General features: G+C 41.0%; 2 protein-coding genes and 1 pseudogene across 6 annotated transcripts; 1 reads left to right on the top strand and 2 right to left on the bottom strand.

The window, feature by feature from the left end:
- Nucleotides 1–6,349: 6,349 nt before the first annotated feature.
- LOC110515169 overlaps nt 6,350–26,408 on the bottom strand; it is a 72,302-nt pseudogene continuing 52,243 nt past the window's right edge.
- LOC110517098 (protein ANKUB1-like) lies at nt 7,710–14,190 on the bottom strand. 2 transcript variants are annotated; one of them, XR_005042224.1, is made up of 3 exons: nt 14,093–14,188; nt 12,659–12,802; nt 7,710–8,077 (listed from the first exon to the last, which is right to left on the bottom strand). XR_005042224.1 is itself a non-coding variant. In XM_036973565.1 (3 exons), exons 2-3 carry the CDS (start codon nt 12,615–12,617, stop codon nt 7,844–7,846), a joined length of 246 nt encoding a protein of 81 aa, XP_036829460.1. In that variant the 5' UTR covers nt 12,618–12,802; nt 14,093–14,190; the 3' UTR covers nt 7,710–7,843. The 2 variants fall into 2 exon arrangements, 1 of the variants encoding a protein (XP_036829460.1); XM_036973565.1 differs by having other exon boundaries at nt 12,606–12,802; nt 14,093–14,190.
- Nucleotides 14,950–22,882, top strand: LOC118948926. Of its 4 annotated transcripts, XR_005042217.1 has the most exons (8): nt 14,950–15,082; nt 15,405–15,480; nt 15,680–15,798; nt 16,027–16,063; nt 16,194–16,594; nt 18,040–21,680; nt 21,841–21,928; nt 22,269–22,882. XR_005042217.1 is itself a non-coding variant. In XM_036973547.1 (5 exons), the coding sequence occupies exons 1-5, from the start codon at nt 15,373–15,375 to the stop codon at nt 21,254–21,256; spliced, it is 3,882 nt and encodes a 1,293-aa protein (XP_036829442.1). In that variant the 5' UTR covers nt 15,343–15,372; the 3' UTR covers nt 21,257–21,809. The 4 variants fall into 4 exon arrangements, 2 of the variants coding, with proteins under 2 accessions (XP_036829442.1, XP_036829443.1); XR_005042216.1 differs by lacking the exon at nt 14,950–15,082 and having other exon boundaries at nt 15,343–15,480; XM_036973547.1 differs by lacking the exons at nt 14,950–15,082; nt 21,841–21,928; nt 22,269–22,882 and having other exon boundaries at nt 15,343–15,480; nt 18,040–21,809.

The following is a 26,408-nucleotide window of genomic DNA, read 5'->3' as shown; positions in this document are numbered from 1 at the left end:
CAATAGTACCAAGAGGTCATTTCAACAATCTTGACCTCATTCGAGGATCAGCATCAAAGCACCTGACTCTCCACAGTTAGGAAAGAAAATATCTGATATGTCCCTTGAGGTCGAACATGTTGGTAGGTGGGTTCTGTCCAGCTGAAGGACATCTCCTTGTCAAGGTCCCCAACACCATGTGAAGACATGTTTGAACGTCTCCAAGGTCTCCTGAGCGAACCTCTCCAGTAAGTCTAGATTGCAGCACGGCTGCCTCAAAGGCATGCATCTTCCCACAGTCTTTCAACAAAGAGCCTCCAAAAACGTTCTAGTCATGAGTTCAAACCAAAGCTGAGAAAGGAGTGAGTGAGGTCCTCTCTAGAATTTAACATTGTGGAGGAAGGTACAACAGATAAGTACCTCCAGTCTGTATCTACATCCACCACATCTATGATATTATACAAACCATGGTGAAAGACCAGCAGGAGCTCACCCAGACCACCCAATCATCTGACATGGTATCTGGAACCTCCCTGCTCACCACTGGACAGGTTTCTGAGAAAAGAATCTGTCTGTTGCTCGTAACATCTACAACAGTCTGCAAAGTAAGATTACGGAGTTTCTCAGAAAGATCTTCAAAGATCAGACACAACACTTGGTTCAACAAATCTTTACGTATCAAAGCAGTCCTGCATCACAAAGAGCAAGTCTCGGCATCTTGAGGTCAACCAGAGCAGTGTTACACCTGGTGTAAACGATGCCTGTGTGGACATTCTGCACAATTACTACCTAAAACCACTGAGCTCTCAGGATCCATGCTGGAGGATATTGACACGATCCGTTGTAGGAGTGCTGACAGCCAAATACAAGAAAATACCTCTTCTTCACGCTCCTCCATCTCTCTAACACCTACTTCAAAATTAAGGCAGTCGAAATGGCACTTTGCTTTACCCGGGACTCCCATCCCCACTGAGTTTCCTGCTCAGATTGACTTTCCCATTGTTAGAAACACAATCATTGAGGACTTCTTTCACACAGAGGACTTACTTCCTGTAACCTTTGTGGACAAAGTCAGGCAAGCTGCTGGGGTGGTAGTGGACATTATGGTGGAAAGTGTTGAGAACACACAGGAAGATGGACAGGGTGCTTCTCATCCTGACGACCTCCGATCTGCTGTTAGAAATTGAGAAAAATCATTTCCACTTGGACCATCCACATTTTCAGCCATGAATTGGTGGATAAAGTGATAGCCATTCAGGACAGCCACAGCACTCCACAGGTCTTAACATTGGAAGCAGCCAAAAGTGCTTCAGACTCCATTCTTTCAAGGCTGAAATGGGGAAAGGAACAATGTGCCATATCCAAGGAGCTCTCCTCTCAGCTTCTCCAGATATTTGCTGAAGAGACAGTGAAGGGCTTCCTGAGACAGTGGTCAGATGAGTATGAAACCATAAACTTTGATGTTTCAGTCCAGAACGATCCAAAGACTTCTACTTGCATGGTCATTCTTCAAATGATCACCAAAGCCACTGCTAAATGTTATTTTGAGTCCGCTACCAGCGTGGCCACCAGTGACATTGTAGAAGGCGTGTTTGATTTGGAAAGGGATACCATCAGCAGTACTGGAGAGCAGGTCCTCACCTTCAATACAAAGGTATAGTACACATACATCTTCATGAATAACACTGCTGTTGACCTTTTATATGATTCTTTGTGTCATGGCATTGCACTGCTTCTTTGCAGTTGATATGCTGTACTTTAAGATATCGAAAACATTTCAGTTTGTTTTAATGTGCCTTTCCCACCAACCAGGGTTCCAATAATGTTAGTAAGAACCTCTGTCCTCAAGAGTCTCTGGAGTACCAGCCTCAGAACATTCCCCTACTGTGTACTTTACAGGTAAGCCCTGCTGCTGTTTAGGCTGCTGCTCTCAGTCAAGACTGAGACATTATCCCTTTACCATTCCACTAATTCATTTGGAAAGACGTTGTACTCCTCTGAGTTGTTACCTATGACATACTGTACTGTGGGCTGGGTGGTAGCCTAGTGGGTTAAGAGGTTGGGCCAGTAACCGATAGGTTGCTGTTCAGAATCCCTGAGTTCACGAGGCAAAATCTGTCAATGTGCTCTTGAGCAAGGCACTTAATCCTAATTGCTCCTTGTAAGTCTCTCTGGATAAGAGTGTCTGATACATGAGTAAAAATGTAAATTGATGGCATGCTGGATGGTCTTTCGTTGCAGAGACGATGACAACATCTCATGGCTCCTTTCTCCAGAGGGAATTTATGATATCGCATCGTCCTTCCCACTTGAAGAGAAGAGTCGCAAACCCTCCCTTTTCACCAGATTGTCTAGATCCATCACAAAAGGCTTTCTCAGCCCATTCAAATCTTCAGGAAAACCAAATTATTTAAATAAATTCCTCATTATAACAACGAGAGCATTCATTTGTTCAGATGAGAATCTAATTGTATTGGTCACATACGCCGAAAACAACTGTGAGATGCTTTATTACGAGCCCATTCCCAACAATGCAGAGTTAAAAATTAAGAAAATATTTTCTAAATAGTAACACAATAACAATAACAAGGCTATATACAAGGAGTACCAGTACCGAGTCAATGTGCATGGGTGCGAGGTAGTTGAGGTAATACAGTATGTACATGTAGGTAAGGGTAAAAGTGACTAGGCAATCAGGATAGATAATAAACACAGTAGCAGCAGCTAGTGTGAAAGTCGGTCAGTGTCACAGTGAATGTGTGGGTAGAGTGTAGTGATGTGCATCGAGCCAATTCAAGAGAGTCAGTGGAAAACAATTAGAAAAATACATCAATAACAAAGGGGGTCAATGCAAATAGTGCAGGTGGCCATTTAATTAACGTTCAGCAGTCTAATGACTTGGGGGTAGAAGCTGTTCAGCAGTCTGACTTGGAGGTAGAAGCTGTTCAGCAGTCTAATGACTTGGGGGTAGAAGCTGTTCAGCAGTCTTATGGCTTTGGGGTAGAAGCTGTTCAGCAGTCTAATGGCTTGGGGGTAGAAGCTGTTCAGCAGTCTGGTGGCTTGGGGGTAGAAACTGTTCAGCAGTCTAATGGCTTGGGGGTAGAACCTGTTCAGCAGTCTGGTGGCTTGGGGGTAGAAGCTGTTCAGCAGTCTAATGGCTTTGGGATAGAAGCTGTTCAGCAGTCTGATGGCTTGAGGGAGAAGCTGTTCTTCAGTCTAATGACTTGGGGGTAGAAGCTGTTCAGCAGTCTGACTTGGGGGTAGAAGCTGTTCAGCAGTCTAATGGCTTGGGGTAGAAGCTGTTCAGCAGTCTAATGACTTGGGGGTAGAAGCTGTTCAGCAGTCTAATGACTTGGAGGTAGAAGCTGTTCAGCAGTCTAATGACTTGGGGGTAGAAGCTGTTCAGCAGTCTAATGGCTTGGGGGTAGAAGCTGTTCAGCAGTCTAATGGCTTTGGGGTAGAAGCTGTTAAGCAGTCTAATGACTTGGGGGGTAGAAGCTGTCAGCAGTCTAAACTTGACTTGGGGGTAGAAGCTGTTCAGCAGTCTAATGACTTGGAGGTAGAAGCTGTTCAGCAGTCTAATGACTTGGAGGTAGAAGCTGTTCAGCAGTCTAATGACTTGGGGGTAGAAGCTGTTAAGGAGCCTTTTGTCCCAGAATTGGTGCTCTCGTATCGCTTGCCGTGTGGTAGCAGAGTGAACAGTCTATGACTTGGGTGGTTGGAGCCTTTTGCCAATCATTTACATATCACTTACTTTATTTTATTTGATTTGATGTCATATGTAAACGTATGTATCTGTTTTGCTGAAAATATGATTTTGAAAACAATGAATGTCTACAAGTGCTTCATAAAACAGTTATATTTATTTTTGTATTTTCAAAAGACAGCAAATAGCCAATCAAGTATCAACATAAGTGAAATGAAAGACAGATTTAATTTTCAGTGAATAAATTGTCTTGTCCAGTGAGCAACTCAATGACATCGATTCAATGACATCATTAGATCACCTCCAAGAAGCATCTTCAACGTTCACCTGACAACCCATTGGATAAGACACATACACTAACCAAGTGTTTCTTACCTGTCAAGAAGGTTGAGATCAGAAGCTTCTTCAATACCCCAGAAATGGAAAGGCTTTGAGACAAAGACAATCAACTGTCCAGATAATGCACACATACACTAACCCGGATGTTCTACTTGCCCCACTGAGTTACAGCAAAGTTATCATTTATGCATGGGTCCACGATCCACTCATAGCTCTCACAGCTATCTGACAGTTCTCAGAATACTAAGGAAGAAGTGTGTGATATTGGATTTGGTATCCTTCCCACTCCCAAGTGATTGGGAGTCCCATAGGGTGCCGCATAATTGGCCCAGCGTCGTCCGGGTTTGCCATCATTGTAAATAAGAATTTGTTCTTAACTGACTTGTCTAGTGAAATAAAGGTTAAATAAAAAATAAAACTATTTAAGCTGTCTGCTATGTTGCTGTGTAAATCCACACACTGCAGGGGAATGATGACACATGCTGTGCTAACACATCGTCACAGTAGTTGTCAGTTTTGTAACGTAAATAAAGAGTTTGTCAAATACTCTATGTGAAATACAGTATGTATTATTTTCCCATAATGCCATTATTTCATGTCTTGTGGTATTTTAGCATTTTTTCCCCCCTATGTATCAGGTGTATTATTTGACACTGCACAGACTCATTTAAATGAGCAATAATGATCCACATCTTAATAAAAGAGTTTTAAGGCAGCAGTGTTCATACTGTATTTTACATTGATTTCAACCACTATAGGTCTTCATCAGCAAGTGAGGATTTCTATGGAAAAAACTAGTGTTAAGTGTGGGGGGGGGGCTCAATTAGACCCATGTCAAACACTTACAATCACGTACAGTACAACCACATTCAGTACAATCACATAGTCACATTCAGTACAACCACATAGTCACATACAGCACAACCACAGTCACATTCAGTCAACTGAATGATTCTAGAATAATAATAATTCCATTCACATTTGGCTACTACAAATAGCCAGTGAAATATGATACGTTTTTTGTTGTCTGAGAGGAATGACTGAGAATCCACTGCCTGCCGTTGTAAACTTTCTGCACACAAATCAAACACAGTACTGACTATATCTATAAGCCTCATCCAAAGGAACGAAATTCTAAGTTGTCCGCATTGTTTCAGGCATCATCCGTTCCAAAGTCTCATCTTGTTCACTGTAAAAAATAAAAATAAAAACTCAAATAAGAGTTCCTTTTTGGACAATTCCAGGTTGTCCCTCCTTGTTTCAGTATGTTTAATCTGCCTAATGACCAGGATCCTGGTGTCTACCCAATGTGCTGAGCACTCCTCCTGGACAGAGTCCGCGCTACATTCAGCTGCTGCAACCATGGTCTCTGTGTGAAGGCACTGTTAGAGAGTCAATCAACCAGAACAAGGTTAGGAGACCAAATCTGTGTCCTAGCATTGTGAAATACTGTATATGTAATGGCCTCAATACATTAATGAAGTGCCCTTACATTCTATCCTCTCCCCATACTGAAACAACTTGTTAGGGTGAACCAATAAGACTGACACTATATACCTTCTAAGCATGATAGTTGGCTCATGATTTGTTTCAGGACTTGTTAGGGTAAACCTATAACAGCTTCTACCCAAAGTCATAAGACTGCTGAACAATTAATCAAATGGCCACCGGACAAGTTCAAATGTTTTATATTTACTTAGTTTATTGGGTAATTGGTAAATATTCTCTTCAACTCTTCTTGAACTGCACTGTTTGTTAAGGCCTGTAAGTAAAGTATTTCACGGAAAGATCTACACTTGTTGTATTCAGCGCATGTGACAAATAAAGTTTGAGTTGATTTGATTATGTACCTTCTAAGCATGATGGTTGGCTCATGATTTGTTTGTACTGAAATCTATTCAGGGAGGATAAGGGTATATATCATAGGCAGTGATGTAGTGGTAAAACCATTGACTGGTAAATGCTGATTGCCGTTCAGGATAAAGAAGTAACGCTCCCTCTACTTTCAATGCATCTTCCACAAAAGGGTGGGTAAATGCTTGAACAAAATAAAATAAAAAGTGTGTAAACAGCTTTACATGTGTTCTCCCCCCCCCACCACTGATTATAGGAGGCTTCTTCTGACAGTATTCACACCTTTCATAAGAAACCTCCAGAGCAATATTCATATTCACCGTAGCTGTCATTTTAAAAACTTGGAACTAACCTGGCCAAGGCCAAACAGTATATGGCGTTTTCTTCTGGGTGTGCGGTCGCAGTGGAGAAGAAAAGGCCTCCAGTGAGGTGGTGAGTATCTGGGCGGAGTTTGGCGAGGCAAACACAGGTCTAGAGATTGGTGTCTCTGGAAATGGGCGGGGAGCGGGACTCTGCTCCTCCATTGGTTGCTGTTCTGATCCCCACTCTCATCCTCCTCACATCCCTTCCCTCCACATCCCCTCTTCTTCTCTCTTTCATCACTCGGTGGCCACAGGGGTGTTGCTTCGGTAGTTGAAGAGGTTTATCCTGGGATGCCAGGGCGCGGAGCTGGCAGGTTACATGAGATGGGCAGTTGATGGGGGTCAAACTTTGAGAGGCTGTGGACATCACCCTGATACCCGCCTTGGCCTCACTCCTCCTGGGCTTGGAAGACATCTTGGGGAGGGTGAAGCCGTCCACCAGGACCGTGTCGCCCACCCTGGTCCTGAACGGAGCCCTGTTGAGGCCCATGCAGTGCCTGGATGCTGCCCTCCTCTGCCCCAGCCTCACCCAGCCCTTTATCTGGAGGTATGTCCGCATGGGCAGGGCCATACCTGGGAGGACCACCACAGAGCACAGCTTGGTGGCCAGGTGACTCACACACTCCCTGTGGCCGTACTGAAGGGCGATCCTCAGGGGGTCACGACCCTGGGGATCCTGACAGGCAAGGGTCAGAACGCTGCTGGCGATACAGAGTTTGAGGATGGTGAGCTGGCCGAGCTCGATGGAGGCGACAGCGGGACACTTGGCGACGTCGGGGTGGGCCGTCTGGTGGCACCACTCACGGTAAGGGTGAACCCCCCACCGGCTCAATGACACGCACCCCCCTCTCCAGCAGCCAGCCGGCCAGGTCCAGGTGGCCCAGAGAAGCAGCGATGTAGAGTGCCACCCGGAGCTGGAACCTGGAATAATACAGAATCAATGTATTTATAACACGTTTCAAGTTTTTTTTGTCAAGTTCACAAGATACAGTCGGTTATAAAACAGTACAGTAAAATGCTTACTTGCAAGCTCTTTCCCACAATGCAGTATTAATATCAGGGTAAGAGAAAAAACATATGAAGGAAAAAAACACGAGAATATAAGCTATATACAGGGTCAGTACTATCATTATAAGCTATATACAGGGTCAGTACTATCATTGTAAGCTAAATACAGGGTCAGTACCATTATTGTAAGCTATATACAGGGTCAGTACTATCATTGTAAGCTATATACAGGGTCAGTACTATCATTGTAAGCTATATACAGGGTCAGTACTATCATTGTAAGCTATATAAAGGTTCAGTACCATCACTGTTGATAGTAAGTCTATCATACAGTTCAGTGTGTAGATGTGTATTCTGACCTCCTCACAGGTCTCTCCCTAGACAGGTGTCGTTGGACGGTCAGTCTGTGTCCCAGGAAGCAGCCTCTGAGGGACTCCGCCCACCCATCCCAGGTTGTCCAACCGTAGAGTAGCCCCTGGGAGACAGAGACACATGCAGGTTGTCCTCCTGGTTTCCATGAACCAAGAATGTGTTCCATACAGTCCATTTGTCTCTATGTTACATCCATAAGGTGTTGAGCCAGAGGACCATTGATCTACTGCACAAGGAAGGCCATACCCAGGTCAATGGCGTAGTCGTGCAGCCAGTTGCAGTCGTAGAGTTGCAGGCTGGTGGGAGAGCTCAGTCTGAAGGAGCTGACGGGAAGCCCACACTGCTGGGACACCAGGGTCATGAGCCTGGCCACAGACGTACTCAGGAGAAACACAGTGCCCAAGACTGAGAGGGTCTCCCCCGTCACGGCACTGAACACACGCACCACCGGCTCCCGCTGAAGTATAAGACCATGGACATTCAGTAAATTCACTTGTTTTACATAAATACCTATGTTGTGTTTATACACCGAGTAAACAAAACATTATGAACACCGGTTCTTTCCATGACAAAGACTGACCAGGTGAATCCAGGTGAAAGCTATGATCCCTTAATGATGTCACTTGTTAAATCCACTTCAGTGTAGATGAAGGGGAGCGGACAGGTTAAAGAAGGATTTTTAAGCCTTGAGACAATTGAGACATGGATTGTGTATGTGTGCCATTCAGAGGGTGAATGGGCAAGACAAAATATTTAAGTGCCTTTGAACGGGGTAGTAGGTGCCAGGTGCACCGGTTTGTGTCAAGAACTGCAATGCTGCTGGGGTTTTTCACACTCAACAGTTTCCTGTGTGGTCCACCACCCAAAGAACATCCAGCCAACTTGGCACAACTGTTGGAAGCATTGGAGTCAACATGGGCCAGCATCCCTGTGGAACGCTTTCAAACACCTTGTAGAGTCCATGCCCCAACGAATTGAGGCTGTTCTGATGGCAAAAGGCGGGGTGCAACTCAATATTAGGAAGGTGTTTCTAATGTTTGGTACACTCAGTATATATAAGTTAGGAGTCATATAATTACAGGGTTAAGATGAACTGGCTCCTTTGCACTGCTCTTAGGTCTGGTTTGTGTTTTTACTGTTAATGGTAAAGGTTAGGATTTGGTGAGAGTATGCTGATCCTAGATCTGTGCCCAAGGGCAATTTCTATCCAGAGACAAATCAAAGGTCCATGCTATTTAAATTTATAATCTACCACCATCTCGTGGCTCAAACTTGTAACAACATTTTCTAATTAATGTGCTGTACTGAGTTTTGTTCTATCACATTGAACACTAATCTGGGTGCAGATTAATTAAATTGAACACTAATCTGGGTGAAAATTAAATTGAACACTAATCTGGGTGAAAATTAAATTGAAGACTAATCTGGGTGAAAATTAAATTGAACACTAATCTGGGTGCAGATTAAATTGAACACTAATCTGGGTGCAGATTAAATTGTTAACAGAAATATTATGAATATGTATTTCAATGAACCCAAAGGGCCTCTTCTTCTCCTACTATACGGCCTGCTGTGCTCTACTGTACTCTGCTGTACTTTGCTGTACTCTGTCTGCTGTACTCTACTGTACTCTGCTGTGCTCTACTGTACTCTGCTGTACTCTGCTGTGCTCTACTGTACTTTGCTGTGCTCTACTGTACTATAAACCACTGGGTATACAGACTCTTCAGATACTGTTAGCGAACACCAGACTGAGGTCGAGGCGATTACATGGGGAAAAGGTTTATGACTGTAAGGGTGTTTGGTACAAAGGCAACACTACATTGGGCCACATTTCAGCTCTATCCCAGGTCAACCATACAATACTATAGATTTCCACTCTAGTCAACCAGCAAGAAGGAGAGACAGACAGAAGGTCTGGCTTTGACTATGTCAATGATGGGATGTGTAAGTAAGGATTAAGGAACACAAATAAACATTATTCTGATGGTTAAATTTGTACTTAGATACATAACCACTCTCCTCTGTTAGCAAATCTTCCACAGAACTTTGTGGGACAGAGTGAGTTCTGTCCCTGTCTGGCTCTGGACATGTACCCAGGGACCTCTGTACAACAACACTTCACACTCACGAAGCAGTGTTCTTACTAACCAATCACTCTACCATAACCATGGTCTCAGTATAAAGCAGTGTCCTTACTAACCAATCACTACTCTACCATAACCATGGTCTTGGTTGAGCAAGGGCAATATTACTTTAAGTCTCAAGCAGGGTGACCTCAACATACTATATATCGCCATACTATATACCACCACACTATACAGTGGGGCAAAAAAGTATTTAGTCAGCCACCAATTGTGCAAGTTCTCCCACTTAAAAAGATGAGAGAGGCCTGTAATTTTCATCATAGGTACACTTCAACTATGACAGACAAAATGAGAGAAAAAAATCCAGAAAAATCACATTGTAGGATTTTTAATGAATTTATTTGCAAATTATGGTGGAAAATAAGTATTTGGTCACCTACAAACAAGCAAGATTTCTGGCTCTCACAGACCTGTAACTTCTTCTTTAAGAGGCTCCTCTGTCCTCCACTCGTTACCTGTATTAATGGCACCTGTTTGAATGAACTAAATCACCTAATCATACTATATATAACCATACTATATAATCATACTATATAACCATACTATATCACCATACTATATATTACCACACTCTATATCACCACACTCTATATCACCATACTATATATCACCATACTATATCACCATACTATATATCACCATAATATATATAATCATACTATATAACCATACTATATCACCATACTATATATTACCACACTCTATATCACCATACTATATATATAACCATACTATATAATCATACAATATAACCATACTATATAATCATACTATATCACCATACTATATATCACCATACTATATATCACCATACTATATATCACCACACTATATATCACCATAATACATATATAATCATACTATATAACACCATACTATATATCACCACACTATATATCACCATGCTATATATCACCATACTATATATAACCATGCTATATATAACCATAATATATATAATCATACTATATAACCATACTATATAATCATACTATTTAACCATACTATATATCACCATACTATATATTACCATACTATATATAACCATACTATATATCACCGTACTATATATCACCATAATACATATATAATCATACTATATAACACCATACTATATATAACCATACTATATATCACCATACTATATATCACTATACTATATATTACCACACTATATATCACCATACTATATCACCATACTATATAATCATACTATTTAACCATACTATATATCACCATACTAAATATCACCATGCTATATTTATAACCATACTTTATCACCATACTATATCACCATACTATATATTACCACACTATAAATCACCATACTATATATCACCATACTATATATAACCATAATATATATAATCATACTATATAACCATACTATATAAGCATACTATATAATCATACTATATCACCATACTATATATTACCACACTATATATCACCACACTATATATCACCATTCTATAGATTACCATACTATATATAACCATGCTATATATAACCATAATATATATAATCATACTATATAACCATACTATATAATCATACAATTTAACCATACTATATAATCATACAATTTAACCATACTATATATCACCATACTATATATTACCACACTATATATCACCATACTATATATAACCATACTATATATCACTATACTATATATCACACTATACTATATATCACCACACTATATCACCATACTATATCACCATACTATATAATCATACTATATATCACCATACTATATATTACCATACTATATATTACCATTCTATATATCACCATACTATATATTACCATACTATATATAACCATGCTATATATAACCATAATATATATAATCATACTATATCACCATACTATATCACCATACTATATAATCATACTATTTAACCATACTATATATCACCATACTATATATCACCATGCTATATAATCATATCACCATACTATATAATCACACTATATCACCATACTATATCACCATACTATATATCACCATGCTATATATATAACCATACTATATAACCATACTATATAACCATACTATATAACCATACTATATCACCATACTATATCACCATACTATATCACCATACTATATATCACCATGCTATATATATAACCATACTATATAATCATACTATATAACCATACTATATAACCATATTATATAACCATACTATATCACCATACTATATCACCATACTATATCACCATACTATATATTACCACACTCTATATCACCATAATATATAATCATACTATTTAACCATACTATATAACCATACTATTTATCACCACACTATATATCACCTTACTATATATAACCATAATATATATAATCATACTATATATATACTATTATAACCATACTATATAATCATACAATTTAACCATACTACATAATCATACAATATAACCATACTATATAATCATACTATATAACCATACTATATAATCATACTATATAACCATACTATATAATCATACTATATAACCATACTATATAATCATACTATATAATCATACTATATCACCATACTATATATTACCACAATATATATAATCATACTATTTAAACATACTATATATATCACCATACTATATAACCATACTATATCACCATACTATATATTACCACACTCTATATCATTATTATATATCATTATATATATAATCATACTATATAACCATACTATTTAACCATACTATATATCACCACACTATATATATATCACCATACTATATATTACCACACTATATCTGAAACACTTTATGTTAATGATAGTATGAAGCTGTTTCAAGCAATAGCCAGCTCACTTTGATATGCATTTTCAAGCACGGGTAGAAACAGCTAGGTGTTCGGCTGGTACCTTCAGCAGGCAGCAGATGGCACTGCTAGGGGTGATGCCAACGTCTGTCAGGACCCAGCTGTCCCGAAGGATGGCACCAGCATAGCTCAGCTCCAGGAAGTGCCTCACCTGCTTGTCGTCTGACAGTTGCACGTGGAAGTAATCCTGCGAGTGTCCTATACAATCAGAGTGAGAGGGCTCAAAACTGATGGAGCCGTAATGGAGGGTGTCCCACACAATAATTGTAAAAGTGTCCAATTGTGTACAATTAAGAAATAAGGCGGTGTGGTCAATATATGGCCAATATACCACGGCAAAGGGCTGTTCTCCGCAACGCGGAGGTATAATTGGCCATATACCACAAACCCATCATGTGACTTTTTTTTTTTTCAATTTAGTTGTATCCAATTGGTAGTTACAGTCTTGTCCCATTGCTACAACTCCCATATGGACTTGGGAGAGGCGAGAGCCAAGAGCCGTGCATCCTCCGAAACACAACCCAAGCCACACTGCTTCATGCCCGCTTAACCAGCCGTGTCGACCGTGTCAGCGTGCTTGGCCCGCCACAGGAGTCACTAGTGCGTGATGGGACAAGAACACCCCTGCCGGCCAAACCCTCCACTAAACCGGATGATGCTGGGCCAATTGTACGCCGCCCATGGGTCTCCAGTCACGGCCGGCTGCGACAGAGCCTGGACTTGAACCAGGATCTCTAGTGGCACAGCTAGTACTACGCAGTGCCTTAGACCACTGCACTACTCAGGAAGCCCGAGGTGCCTTATTGCTATAGGGCAGTTTAACCCACTGTTCCTAGGCCTTTATTGAAAATAAGAATTTGTTCTTAACTGACTTGCCTTGTAAAATAAAAATTTGAAGCAGAGCTTAATTTGTAAATTGGGAGGTGCCAGAACAAAGAGTGGGTGCTAGAGGGGGGGTTCTGTGGTACCAGAACTCATGAGAAAAAAGATCACCTTTTATAATAGAGCATTGAACACATATCATCACCTGCATTGCTTGCTGTTTGGGGTTTTAGAATGGGTTTTTGTACAGCACTTTGAGATATCAGCTGATGTACGAAGGGCTATATAAATAAATTTGATTTGATATCATCACATTTGGGTAGAGCCACTTATAAAAGGTGCACGCACACATGGGGAACATTTTAGTAGCCTAGGGTCCGGGAAAGTGTTGGCCTTTTTAAAACCGCATTTCGTGCAATTCTACATCCTTTTACATGACTGGAGACTTTGGCATTATCTTTTTTTAATCCGCACAAATGATCGAAATGGCAGGCTACTTTGACACTGACAAACTTAGTATCTGAGATCAATAAAAACGACCTTGTCTTGAATCCATCAATAGCCTATAGGCCTAGGTTTGTGGAGAAACATATAGTAGGCTACAATATGAGGAGGAAATTAGTCCTAAAAATGCTTTCCAGTTTCACTGACTCACCCAATGATGCGCAGCTCACTCGCTGGAGATTGTCGATGCGCTCGTGTCAAAAGCCTATCTCTCCCTCTCTCTGTTTTGTAAACAATGTTTGGGAGTTGATCAAATATTTTGGTAGTCTACAGCATAGTCTTATCTTTTCAGCAAGAGTCATTGCTTTTCAATCTGTGTTTTCCCTCGATTGTATTTGAATATTGCAAAAGGCCTGTTTTGTCTGCCTGCTGTTTTTTCACTGACAGATTTGCCTCGCGTTCCCCGACTGTAGGCTATTCTTTGTTATTGGGCTACAATCCGCAGCTAGGCTATTTAAAAAAAGAAGCTATTGGTCCTCTGTAGCTAAATTATAGGGCTTCTCATGACGTATTAGGCTATTCTGAATGATTTCATTTATTTCTGAACAGACATCAGTAATTCCGTAACTTTAGAAAATTCCTCCAGAACCCACGCGAACTGTTTATCACGTAGCAGCCTATGCTGACTAGCATCGCTAGCAACTAGCTAACATGGATAAAGTCTAGTCGTGGGTCCACAAAATCAAACAAATGGTACTGAACTGATGACAAAATCATGTTTAGAAATTGTAGTAGCTATTTATGTTTTTGTTGTTGTTGTTGCTTAATGACATTGCGAATATCATATTTTTGTCATTTAACTACCGGTATTTATTTAATCCGGTTTCGGCATGAGAAAAGTATTAATCGCAAATTCCAGCACTAACGGATACCGGGAAAAATAAATATGAGAACCGGTCACGAATGCGGAGCCACGCCCTAAAATAACATGTGACCACAAGGCGTTTGTGACGCATTCATGCGTTCCAACTTTGTCATAATTGTCTGTAGGTTCTAAATTGCTTATGAGCTTGGCTTCCCTTCAGAAAGTAGCTGATTCTTGTACTTTACAGCTGTATTTTCCTACAGTTACTAATAATACTAGCAACAAAACAGATTTCATTCCTTAAAATGATATTGCCAGATGGAAGAAAATAATAAGGTAGGCCTAAACTGTAATAAGATATACCTTAAAGACTGCTTGTGTTTAATCCTGAATCCAGTTGCCCCTCTTGTACTGGGATAAAACAATAGGCAAGCCATGAACCTTATGGAGGAGTACATGTGTTTTGTAGACACACCTGGGTTCTAGACTGGCTGAGGTAAACATTTTAGGAAAGCCTGGGTTTTTAATATCGAAGTCATTCTAAGGGGTAGGTTTGACAAAGCAAATGAGTGAGTGAGTCTTTGACATGAAGACAGTGGTTAGATTCTGCCATTGGGACTGCTCTGATGTTTCCATTCTCTCCTGGTTATGACCATAGAGCCTTGTCCCAGTCTCTAGACCTGCCTGTCTGTGTGATGGATGACCACCTGACCTCTGAAGCTGTCAATGAGATGGTAAGTTGACCTTGTCATTTCAGTGATGCTATCATTGGCAATGTTGACGTACCACAACCATCTCTGTTGTGTTGCAGTTGTTTAATTGGCCCAACGTTGCCAATGCTCCTCCCCTCTTTAACAGTTAATAATTATTTCAGTATGATATTTGTTGTTAATTAAGTTTGATTATTTGCAATATAATTACAATTTCTACCAGGAGCAGAGCAATTCTACCAGGAGCAGAGCAACCTCAGTGATGGAAACCACAGAAGAGGGAAAGCTCAACAATGTGGAACATCTGACACTTATGGACTTCCTTCAAAACCTAACTGAGAAGTATGTTCTGTTTTCTTTGGTACTATCACACCTTCAAGGAAATAGGATCAAATTAGAAACTGATCAATCGGAAAAAAATGTTCAGTGCTAGAAAAGTTGTCACATTGCAATTTTGCCAAAACAACTGACACAAAGCAAGTATAACTTCACGATCAGGCAAATAATTAAATAAAAACTATTCTGCCACGCATCCTGATATGACAACATTTATAACAATATTGTTTTCAGGCAATGGAGGGGGATTCGTGAGGGCATGTTTGACCCGGTAAGATCATGTTACTGACAATTTAATCAGATTACCATGAAAACTCTGCCTAATGTTTAACCTTGTTCATAAGCTTTTGAAAGACGCACTATGCAACATTTAAAACACTTCTTCTGTTTCTGGAATACAGCTGACAAAACAACAGCTTGCCGGCTTGTGTCTGAGGATTGTCCAGTTTTTATCGGACAAGCTGATGCAGATCATCATCCCAGGTCTTTACGAACTACTGGGCATCCAAGATGCTGCCTCTTCTCCATTGTCACAGAGATCTCTCACAGCGTCACTCACCAGTCTGTTAGACGATAAGACTAACACCAAGTCCCGCGTGAGATTTACTGAGGCTGGTGTACCTAAGAGGCCAGGCAGTCGAAAGTCTTACAATAGCTTTCGCATCCCGACTCCCTACCCTTCCTCCAACTGTATGGAGCAGGAAGAGGAAGAAGAACAGGAATCACAACTTAAGTTCAAGGAGATTTACCTGACTAAGGGCAGTCTGGGCAGTGGAAGCTACCTGCCCAAGGGGGCCATGAGGTATGTTCTTAAAGGGAAATTTAACAACTTCATATTCATCTCCAGCATCACCATATGTGAAAATTACACATTTCCATGCTTTGTAGTAAAAAAAATATAGAGGGTCGTAACTGTTTCCAATAGTGCTGAGAAATTAGTGCTTTTGAGGTTGGTTTGGTTTCCATTCAAATATTTAAAAAATAATCACGGTTTTGGATTTCAATACTTTTTTTAGACATTGAATGCACTATGGATTATGTGTGTTGAATGCTGTAACAACACATAATAAAACAATGAATAAAAGTCCCATGATGGTAGTGACTGTCCATTACTGTTTATGACTTATCAACCATCATTTACTTTCTCATATAAAATATTTATTTGATGACTTTATTATTTCATTCCAAGTCATCAACTCATCTCTATGGAGCTGCTGCTTATCCTGTCTGACAAAATCACTATTTAGTAGTTCTTCTAAGTAAATAAGACCTACTTTTATGACCGCTGAACACCAACTGTCAATCACTTAGATCATGTATTTCCAGGTAGAGAATCCTCGCAACGCAACTGCTTTTTATCTCTCTCATGCATTCTCTCGTCTCTCCGTCTCAGTCAATGAGGTTTCCGTATCTGCTCCACACAGAGTGGACAAGCAAGTGGGCGTGCAATGGATTATGGGAATTAATTGCCATATTTTCTGTGCTAAACTATGTAGAATATTGGCCTGTTGGAAACTACAACTCCCTACTACATTGCATAGTTCGTGCTTGATCTGATTTATCTCTACAGAAACTGAGCATCGAGCTCACAGAAGAAGAAAAAAAATTAACTATATGGAATTCAAATAATTGAGCCGACGTCGGTCAATTAATTGTTTAAAACCGAAAAATAACAAAAATGTTGGTTAAATGCTCAGCTCTAGATTCTAATGACATCATCAGTGTGCATCGTGTGATTTTAACCAATTATGAGTAGGCATTTCCTACTAATTGGTTGATGATGTCATAGAAAAACACTTATCTTCCTCTTTCTTTTTTTACTACAAAACATAGAAATTACCGTTTTTCACATATGCTGATGTAGGGGTGGTGCTGGAGATGATGAATATGAAGTTGAAACATTTAGAAATTTCCCTTTAACATTTCTTCAAACTGTCCTTGAAGTTATTAGAAGTTACAGTACTTGAAGTTTATAGCAATTTGGATTTTTGTAGAGGATAGATGTTGCCAGGATAGATAGATATCTACAGGCCAGTTTCAATGCAAATGACTTATACAAAATACATTTTATTGGGCTTTAGAAATTAAGCAGTTAGGCTGACATCACACTAAGGTTTTTTCTCAGAGAAACAGCAGCGTTTTCCTCATTGTTTTCAATGGTGCAGATGTATTTGACACACTGAATGTGCATCACAGCCTTACATATTATTTGTTTGACTTTGATGATTTCTGCGTTTTTTTCCCAAGGACTCTAACCTCTCTGTCTGATGTGCAGAAGAAAACAACCAATTCTGAGACGCTACAAGTCCTCTTAGGTGTCTCAGAGGACACCCTTGTCACCTGTGTGCAGGACAGCCTGCAATGTTCTCTCTCCAAACTTGCATGCATGTCCAATTCTCCATCTGGAAGTGCAGGCTCTATGATGCTAACCCCTGCTGTAATGGCAGAGTTGGCTAAAGATGTCAAGTCGGCCTTATCAGTGGTCGTTAAGAGTGCCTCCGCAAGTCAAACCTCTCTAGTGACACCGGTAAGGGGAGACTCACAGACCAAGGTGACTGACAGCATGGTGAGAGAGCTGGCTTTTAAACTTGAAAAAGTTGACCAAGAGAGCAAGAGTCTAACAGGGCAAGTCATGACCACCATCTCTGACACAATGGTGGCTTTTGTTGACGAGAACGAACAGAATTTGCTGGAAGATCTGAAGGACAAGATCACGTTTTTGGCATCGCATGTTGGCTTCATTGAGGATCTTGATGCCCTGATTAGGAAATACGAGAGCAGCTACAATATTAGTGAATCTGGTTCCTCCTGCACGCTCACATCTAAGAGCATCCAAAAACTCTCTAGCCGGGAGTTTCAAACATCAGCAATACAAGCAGTGAGTGGAGTTCTTGACAAAAAAGTCAGTAGTTTGAGCTTTCCTAGTTCAGTCATTCAGTCTGAGTTAACAGGTGCTGTATCAGGTCAAACATTGTCTGGCATTGTAAAGACAGAGTCAATTCACCCAGTGGGCTCAGCAGCGTCAGTAGTTGTTAAGACTTTCGTGTCAGATATGAAGTCCTTGGCTGAATCTGAAGAGAGTCCCCAACAGAAGAGCGCCTGGTCTGCTGCTGTTCACATTTACCACAGCATCCAAAACAACTTGAAAGATTATTTCGACAAGCTTCAGAGATTTGCCCTAAAGAGCATTGTCACATCTGATGACAACATCACAAATTCTGAGTTTAAGGAGACAGTTCCACTTCCTTGCTTAGACATGAAATATAGGCCCAGTAAGAGTGAGCCTCAGTTGCCAGAGTCCACTGGTGAAGTTACTTTACAAAGAGGCCTAAGTGAGAGCTCAAAACTTCTTTGGGCAAAAACTGAGTCAGAAGAAAGCAAGCTCCTTCTGACAACTTGCACCAAAGAAGTAATCTCAGAGCTTCTGGTCTTGTACAACACTGAGATGTCAAAGGAGGACCCCCTGTACACTGTTGGAGAAAAAGGATCAGGCTTCTCTATTGAGAGAGAGAAATTTGTAGAGGGTGTTCTGGCTCAGCTTGGGGATATTGCCCATTCCAGGGCCTCATCACCAATAGTATGTGAGTTCCCCTGTCAAATTGAGGACAGCAGAAGTAAGGCCACAGCTTCTTTGACCAGTCTGTTAGATTGTATTAGAAAACTCTCAAGTGAGGAATTTAAGAGAAATGCCACTCAAGCAGTGAGTGAGTTCCTAGTTAAAAAGTCCACCAGTAGCTTAACTAGTGCAAAGCCTGCTTATTCTGTAGCATCCAGGTCTTGTTCCATTCAAAACCAGTACACATGGTCAAAGGATATTTGTGCGGATTCTGCTGCCTTTGGCATCATTGAAACATTTGTGGAAGACCTGCAGAGCTCGGCGCAACCTGCAGAAGTAGAGGAGAGAGAACCTGACCTCCAGGAAAATGCACAAAAGCTACAGAGCAGGATCTGGTCTGCTACCACTAGTTTATATAACAATATTCAGAAGACATTAAAGGACTTCATCATTCATCAGCGGAGGTCAGACATGCTGAGCAGAATGTCTAGTCATATACCCACAGAGGACTCTGGACATCTTGGGACTAAGGAGCACATTTGTTTGGCAAGCCAGGACTTGAGGCAAGCTAGTAAGAGTGTGCCTCACTTGCACAGTTTGAACCTTGAAGTGGCTCTACACAGGGGTGTCAGCGAGAGTTCAAAACTTCTCTGGACTGAAACAGACGAGGCTCTACTGACCAATAGTACCAAAGAGGTCATTTCAACAATCTTGACCTCATGCGAGGATCAGGCATCAAATGCACCTTGCTTCTCCACAGTAGGAAAGAAAATATCTGATATGTCCCTTGAGGTCAACATATTGGTAGGTGGTGTTCTGTCTCAGCTGAAGGACATCTCCTTGTCAAGGTCCCCAACACCATGTGAAGACATGTTTGAACGTCTCCAAGGTTCTCCTGAGCGAACCTCTCCAGTAAGTCTAGATTGCAGCACGGCTGCCTCCAAAGGCATTGCATCTTCCCACAGTCTTTCAACAAAGAGCCTCCAAAAACGTTCTAGTCATGAGTTCCAAACCAAAGCTGAGAAAGGAGTGAGTGAGGTAATCTCTAGATCATTTAACATTGCGGAGGAAGGTACAACAGATAAGTACATCCAGTCTGTATCTACATCCACCACATCTACTGATATTATACAAACCATGGTGAAAGACCAGCAGGAGCTCACCCAGACCACCCAATCATCTGACATGGTATCTGGAACCTCCCTGCTCACCACTGGACAGGTTTCTGAGAAAAGAATCTGGTCTGTTGCTCGTAACATCTACTACAGTCTGCAAAGTAAGATTACGGAGTTTCTCAGAAAAGATCTTCAAAGATCAGACACAACACTTGGTTCAATCCAAATATTTACATATCAAAGCAGTCCTGCTTCACAAAGTGCAAGTCTCTGCCATCTTGAGGTCAACCAGAGCAGTGTTACACCTGGTGGAAACGATGCCTGTGTGGACATTCCGCACAAATTACTACCTAAAACCACTGAGCTCTCAGGATCCATGCTGGAGGATATTGGCACGATCCGTTGTAGGAGTGCTGACAGCCAAAATACAAGAAATACCTCTTCTTCACGCTCTTCTATCTCTCTAACACCTACTTCAAAATTAAGGCAGTCGAAATGGCACTTTGCTTTACCCGGGACTCCCATCCCCACTGAGTTTCCTGCTCAGATTGACTTTCCCATTGTTAGAAACACAATCATTGAGGACTTCTTTCACACAGAGGACTTACTTCCTGTAACCTTTGTGGACAAAGTCAGGCAAGCTGCTGGGGTGGTTGTGGACATTATGGTGGAAAGTGTTGAGAACACACAGGAAAATGGACAGGGTGCTTCACATCTTGACGACCTCCGATCTGCTGTTAGGAAATTGAAAAAAAATCATTTCCACTTGGACCATCCACATTTTCAGTCATGAATTGGTGGATAAAGTGATAGCCCTTCAGGACAGCCACAGCACTCCACAGGTCTTAACATTGGAAGCAGCCAAAAGTGCTTCAGACTCCATTCTTTCAAGGCTGAAATGGGGAAATGAACAATGTGCCATATCCAAGGAGCTCTCCTCTCAGCTTCTCCAGATATTTGCTGAAGAGACAGTGAAGTGCTTCCTGAGACAGTGGTCAGATGAGTATGAAAACATAAACTTTGATGTTTCAGTCCAGAACGATCCAAAGACTTCTACTTGCATGGTCATTCTTCAAATGATCACCAAAGCCACTGCTAAATGTTATTTTGAGTCCGCTACCAGCGTGGCCACCAGTGACATTGTAGAAGGCGTGTTTGATTTGGAAAGGGATACCATCAGCAGTACTGGAGAGCAGGTCCTCACCTTCAATACAAAGGTATAGTACACATACATCTTTCATGAATAACACTGCTGTTGACCTTTTATATGATTCTTTGTGTCATGGCATTGCACTGCTTCTTTGCAGTTGATATGCTGTACTTTAAGATATCGAAAACATTTCCGTTTGTTTTAATGTGCCTTTTCCCACCAAGCAGGGTTCCAAGAAAGTTAGTAAGAACCTCTGTCCTCAAGAGTCTCTGGAGTACCAGCCTCAGAACATTTCCCCTACTGTGTACTTTACAGGTAAGCCCTGCTGCTGTTTAGGCTGCTGCTCAGTCAAGACTGAGACATTATCCCTTTACCATTCCACTAATTCATTTGGAAAGACATTGTACTCCTCTGAGTTGTTACCTATGACATACTGTACTGTGGGCTGGGTGGTAGCCTAGTGGGTTAAGAGGTTGGGCCAGTAACCGATAGGTTGCTGGTTCAGAATCCCTGAGTTCACGAGGCAAAATCTGTCAATGTGCTCTTGAGCAAGGCACCAAATCCTAATTGCTCCTTGTAGTCTCTCTGGATAAGAGTGTCTGATAAATGAGTAAAAATGTAAATTGATGGCATGCTGGATGGTCTTTCGTTGCAGAAACGATGACAACATCTCATGGCTCCTTTTCTCCAGAGGGAATTTATGATATCGCATCGTCCTTCCCACTTGAAGAGAAGAGTCGCAAACCCTCCCTTTTCACCAGATTGTCTAGATCCATCACGAAAGGCTTTCTCAGCCCATTCAAATCTTCAAGGAAAACCAAATTTATTTAATTAAATTCCTCATGATAAACAACGAGAGCATTCATTTGTTCAGATGAGAATCTAATCGTATTGGTCACATACGCCGAAAACAACTGTGAGATGCTTTATTACGAGCCCATTCCCAACAATGCAGAGTTAAAAAGTAAGAAAATATTTTCTAAATAGTAACACAATAACAATAACAAGGCTATATACAAGGAGTACCAGTACCGAGTCAATGTGCATGGGTGGGAGGTAGTTGAGGTAATACAGTATGTACATGTAGGTAAGGGTAAAAGTGACTAGGCAATCAGGATAGATAATAAACACAGTAGCAGCAGCTAGTGTGAAAGTCGGTCAGTGTCACAGTGAATGTGTGGGTAGAGTGTAGTGAGTGTGCATCGAGCCAATTCAAGAGAGTCAGTGGAAAACAATTAGAAAAATACATCAATAACCAAGGGGGTCAATGCAAATAGTGCAGGTGGCCATTTAATTAACGTTCATCAGTCTGATGGCTTGGGGGTAGAAGCTGTTCAGCAGTCTAATGACTTGGGGTAGAAGCTGTTCAGCAGTCTAATGGCTTGGGGGTAGAAGCTGTTCAGCAGTCTAATGACTTGGGGGTAGAAGCTGTTCAGCAGTCTAATGACTTGGGGGTAGAAGCTGTTCAGCAGTCTAATGAGTTGGGGGTGGAAGCTGTTCAGCAGTCTAATGACTTGGAGGTAGAAGCTGTTCAGCAGTCTAATGACTTGGGGGTAGAAGCTGTTCAGCAGTCTAATGACTTGGGGGTAGAAGCTGTTCAGCAGTCTAACGAGTTGGGGGTGGAAGCTGTTCAGCAGTCTAATGACTTGGGGGTAGAAGCTGTTCAGCAGTCTAATGCCTTGGGGGTAGAAGCTGTTCAGCAGTCTAATGACTTGGGGGTAGAAGCTGTTCAGCAGTCTAATGACTTGGGGGTGGAAGCTGTTCAGCAGTCTAATGGCTTGGAGGTAGAAGCTGTTCAGCAGTCTAATGACTTGGGGGTGGAAGCTGTTCAGCAGTCTAATGCCTTGGGGGTAGAAGCTGTTCAGCAGTCTAATGACTTGGGGGTAGAAGCTGTTCAGCAGTCTAATGACTTGGGGGTGGAAGCTGTTCAGCAGTCTAATGGCTTGGAGGTAGAAGCTGTTCAGCAGTCTAATGACTTGGGGGTAGAAGCTGTTCAGCAGTCTAATGACTTGGGGGTAGAAGCTGTTCAGCAGTCTAATGACTTGGGGGTGGAAGCTGTTCAGCAGTCTAATGGCTTGGAGGTAGAAGCTGTTCAGCAGTCTAATGACTTGGGGTAGAAGCTGTTCAGCAGTCTAATGACTTGGGGGTAGAAGCTGTTCAGCAGTCTGACTTGGGGGTAGAAGCTGTTCAGCAGTCTAATGACTTGGGGGTAGAAGCTGTTCAGCAGTCTGACTTGGAGGTAGAAGCTGTTAAGGAGCCTTTTGTCCCAGACTTGGTGCTCTCATATCGCTTGCCGTGTGGTAGCAGAGTGAACAGTCTATGACTTGGGTGGTTGGAGCCTTTTGCCAATCATTTACATATCACTTACTTTATTTTATTTTGATTTGATGTCATATTGTAAACGTATGTATCTGTTTTGCTGAAAATATGATTTTGAAAAAATGAATGTCTACAAGTGCTTCATAAAACAGGTATATTTATTTTTGTATTTTCAAAAGACAGCAAATAGCCAATCAAGTATCAACATAAGTGAAATGAAAGACAGATTTAATTTTCAGTGAATAATTGTTTTGTCCAGTGAGCAACTCAGTGACAGCGATTCAATGACATCATTAGATCACCTCCAAGAAGCATCTTCAACGTTCACCTGACAACCCATTGGATAAGACACATACACTAACCAAGTGTTTCTTACCTGTCAACAAGGTTGAGATCAGAATATAAGGTCCATAAACAAACTGAAAATGGCATACTGAAGATGGAGTCAAAAGGAACTCAGCCTTTCACCCTTTTCATAGCAATGGAATATGTGACACGGTTCGTTATAGTTCATGTTTTCTACAAAAAATTATAAAGGCAGATTCCATTATCCAGTTTGAAAAAAACTTTTTTTAAATCGACAGAACTACCGTCCTTGGGTGTTCCTGAGCTCACAGTAAAAGGTTAAACTAGACATGTTATTGTGAGTTCTGGAGGCAGCAGATGCTGTTGGTGGTCGATCAAGGGCACTTCCTGTCTACGCACTGCTTCCCGCCCTCTTCGTACTCCTGTTTTGAGATCCACATTTGCTGGAAAGTTCCCTAGAGTAAGACAACATGATGCTTATCAGTACAAATCCCAAACAATACAACCACCATCATTGATGAAGTGCATTAGGTCAAAGTAGTAGGTTATTATCAAACTATTTCAAAACAGGCCAACACACAAATCCCAAAACAAATAGACAAATCATAGTGTGCAAGTGACCAGAAGCATTGCAATACAGTATAAGTATATATCAATGGAGGCTGCTGAGGCTGCTGAGCTGCTCAGTGGAGGCTGCTGAGCTGCTCAGTGGAGGCTGCTGAGCTGCTCAGTGGAGGCTGCTGCTGAGCTGCTCAGTGGAGGCTGCTGAGCTGCTCAGTGGAGGCTGCTGCCTCTCTGTGGTGAGAGCACTAACACACTGAACATGATGGACAAGGATGCTCCATATAGCCATCCATCACTGTCCAGGCACAGCCTGGGTGTATGTAATACAATATGACCAGATATGGTTTGATATCTCTTCTGAAACTGGGGTGGGGTTATTGAGTTCAGGGTTGTGTAATGGTTGCTTCCATGTCAGTCCTCAAAGATGAAATTGCATAGAATCGAATGAATCACATCCAATGATTTCCCGCTTTGGACATTGTTTTGAAAATGATTCTCCATAGCTGCCATACCTTTGATGTCATAAAGTGTTACAGAATTCCCCTTCCTTATTATAAACTCTGATTAAAACTATGGAGTTCATTGGCCTACAACACGTGTGTGTATTTGCCCTTAAAATGATATTGCTAGATGGAAGAAAATAATAAGATAGGCCTAAACTGTAATAAGATGTACTTTAAATATACTATAAATAGCAGGAGACATACCTGGGTTCTAGACTGGTATTTAGGGCAAGCATTTTAGGATTATACATATGGTTAGTGTCAACTTCTACTTACACGTTAAAGCTCAGCCATGTTGCTACATGTTTACTCATTGACTTCAAGTAGAGCATTGTTTGTGAATCTGAATAAAAGCCTAATAAAAGTGTATCGCCCCCAGCTTGGGCAGCACTGCTACACTGCTTTTTTGGGCTAAAGGTGTTTGTGACACGTGCATGTGTTCCAATGATGTCATAATTGTTTGTAGGTTCTATGTTGCCTATCAACTTGGCTGTCCTTCAGAAAGTAGATAATACTTGTGTTTTCAAACAATTAATAAAAATACTAGCAACAAAACAAACTAAATAGATTTAATCCATTAATATGATATTGCCAGATGGAATAAAATAACAAGGTAGGCCTAAACTGTAATAAGATATATCTTATAGACTGCTTCAGTGCATTTGGAAAGTATTCAGACCCCTTGACTTTTTACACATTTCATTTTTTACGTTATAGCCTTATTCTAAAATGGATTACATACAACATTTTCCTCATCAATCTACACACAATATCCCATAATGACAAAGCAAAAACTGTTTTTTAGAAATTTTTGCAAATTAAAACGGAAAAAAACAGAAATACCTTATTTACATAAGTATTCAAACCCTTTGCTATGAGACTCGAAATTGAGCTCCGGTGCGTCCTGTTTCCCTTGATCATCCTTGAGGTATTTCTACAACATGATTGGAGTCCACCTGGGGTAAATTCAATTGATTGGACATGATTTGGAAAGGCACATACCTAAGGTCCCACAGTTGACAGTGCAAAAATCTATTTTAATTCCAGGTTATAAGGCAACAAAATAGGGAAAATGCCAAGGGGGGTGAATACTTTCGCAAGCC

This window comes from Oncorhynchus mykiss, unplaced genomic scaffold (genome assembly GCF_013265735.2).
Source record: "Oncorhynchus mykiss isolate Arlee unplaced genomic scaffold, USDA_OmykA_1.1 un_scaffold_266, whole genome shotgun sequence".
NCBI classification, from domain to species: Eukaryota; Metazoa; Chordata; class Actinopteri; order Salmoniformes; family Salmonidae; genus Oncorhynchus; species Oncorhynchus mykiss.
Note: the sequence above shows the minus strand (reverse complement) of the source record. Positions and strands in the feature narration are given on the sequence as shown.

Excerpts from the sequence above, each read along its gene's own strand:
- LOC118948926 (XM_036973547.1), top strand. The coding sequence starts at position 15,373 with ATGTTTCCATTCTCTCCTGGTTATGACCATAGAGCCTTGTCCCAGTCT. Across the intron at positions 15,481-15,679 it reads CTGAAGCTGTCAATGAGATG|GAGCAGAGCAATTCTACCAG; the intron begins GTAAGTTGACCT and ends AATTTCTACCAG. Across the intron at positions 15,799-16,026 it reads CTTCAAAACCTAACTGAGAA|GCAATGGAGGGGGATTCGTG; the intron begins GTATGTTCTGTT and ends TATTGTTTTCAG.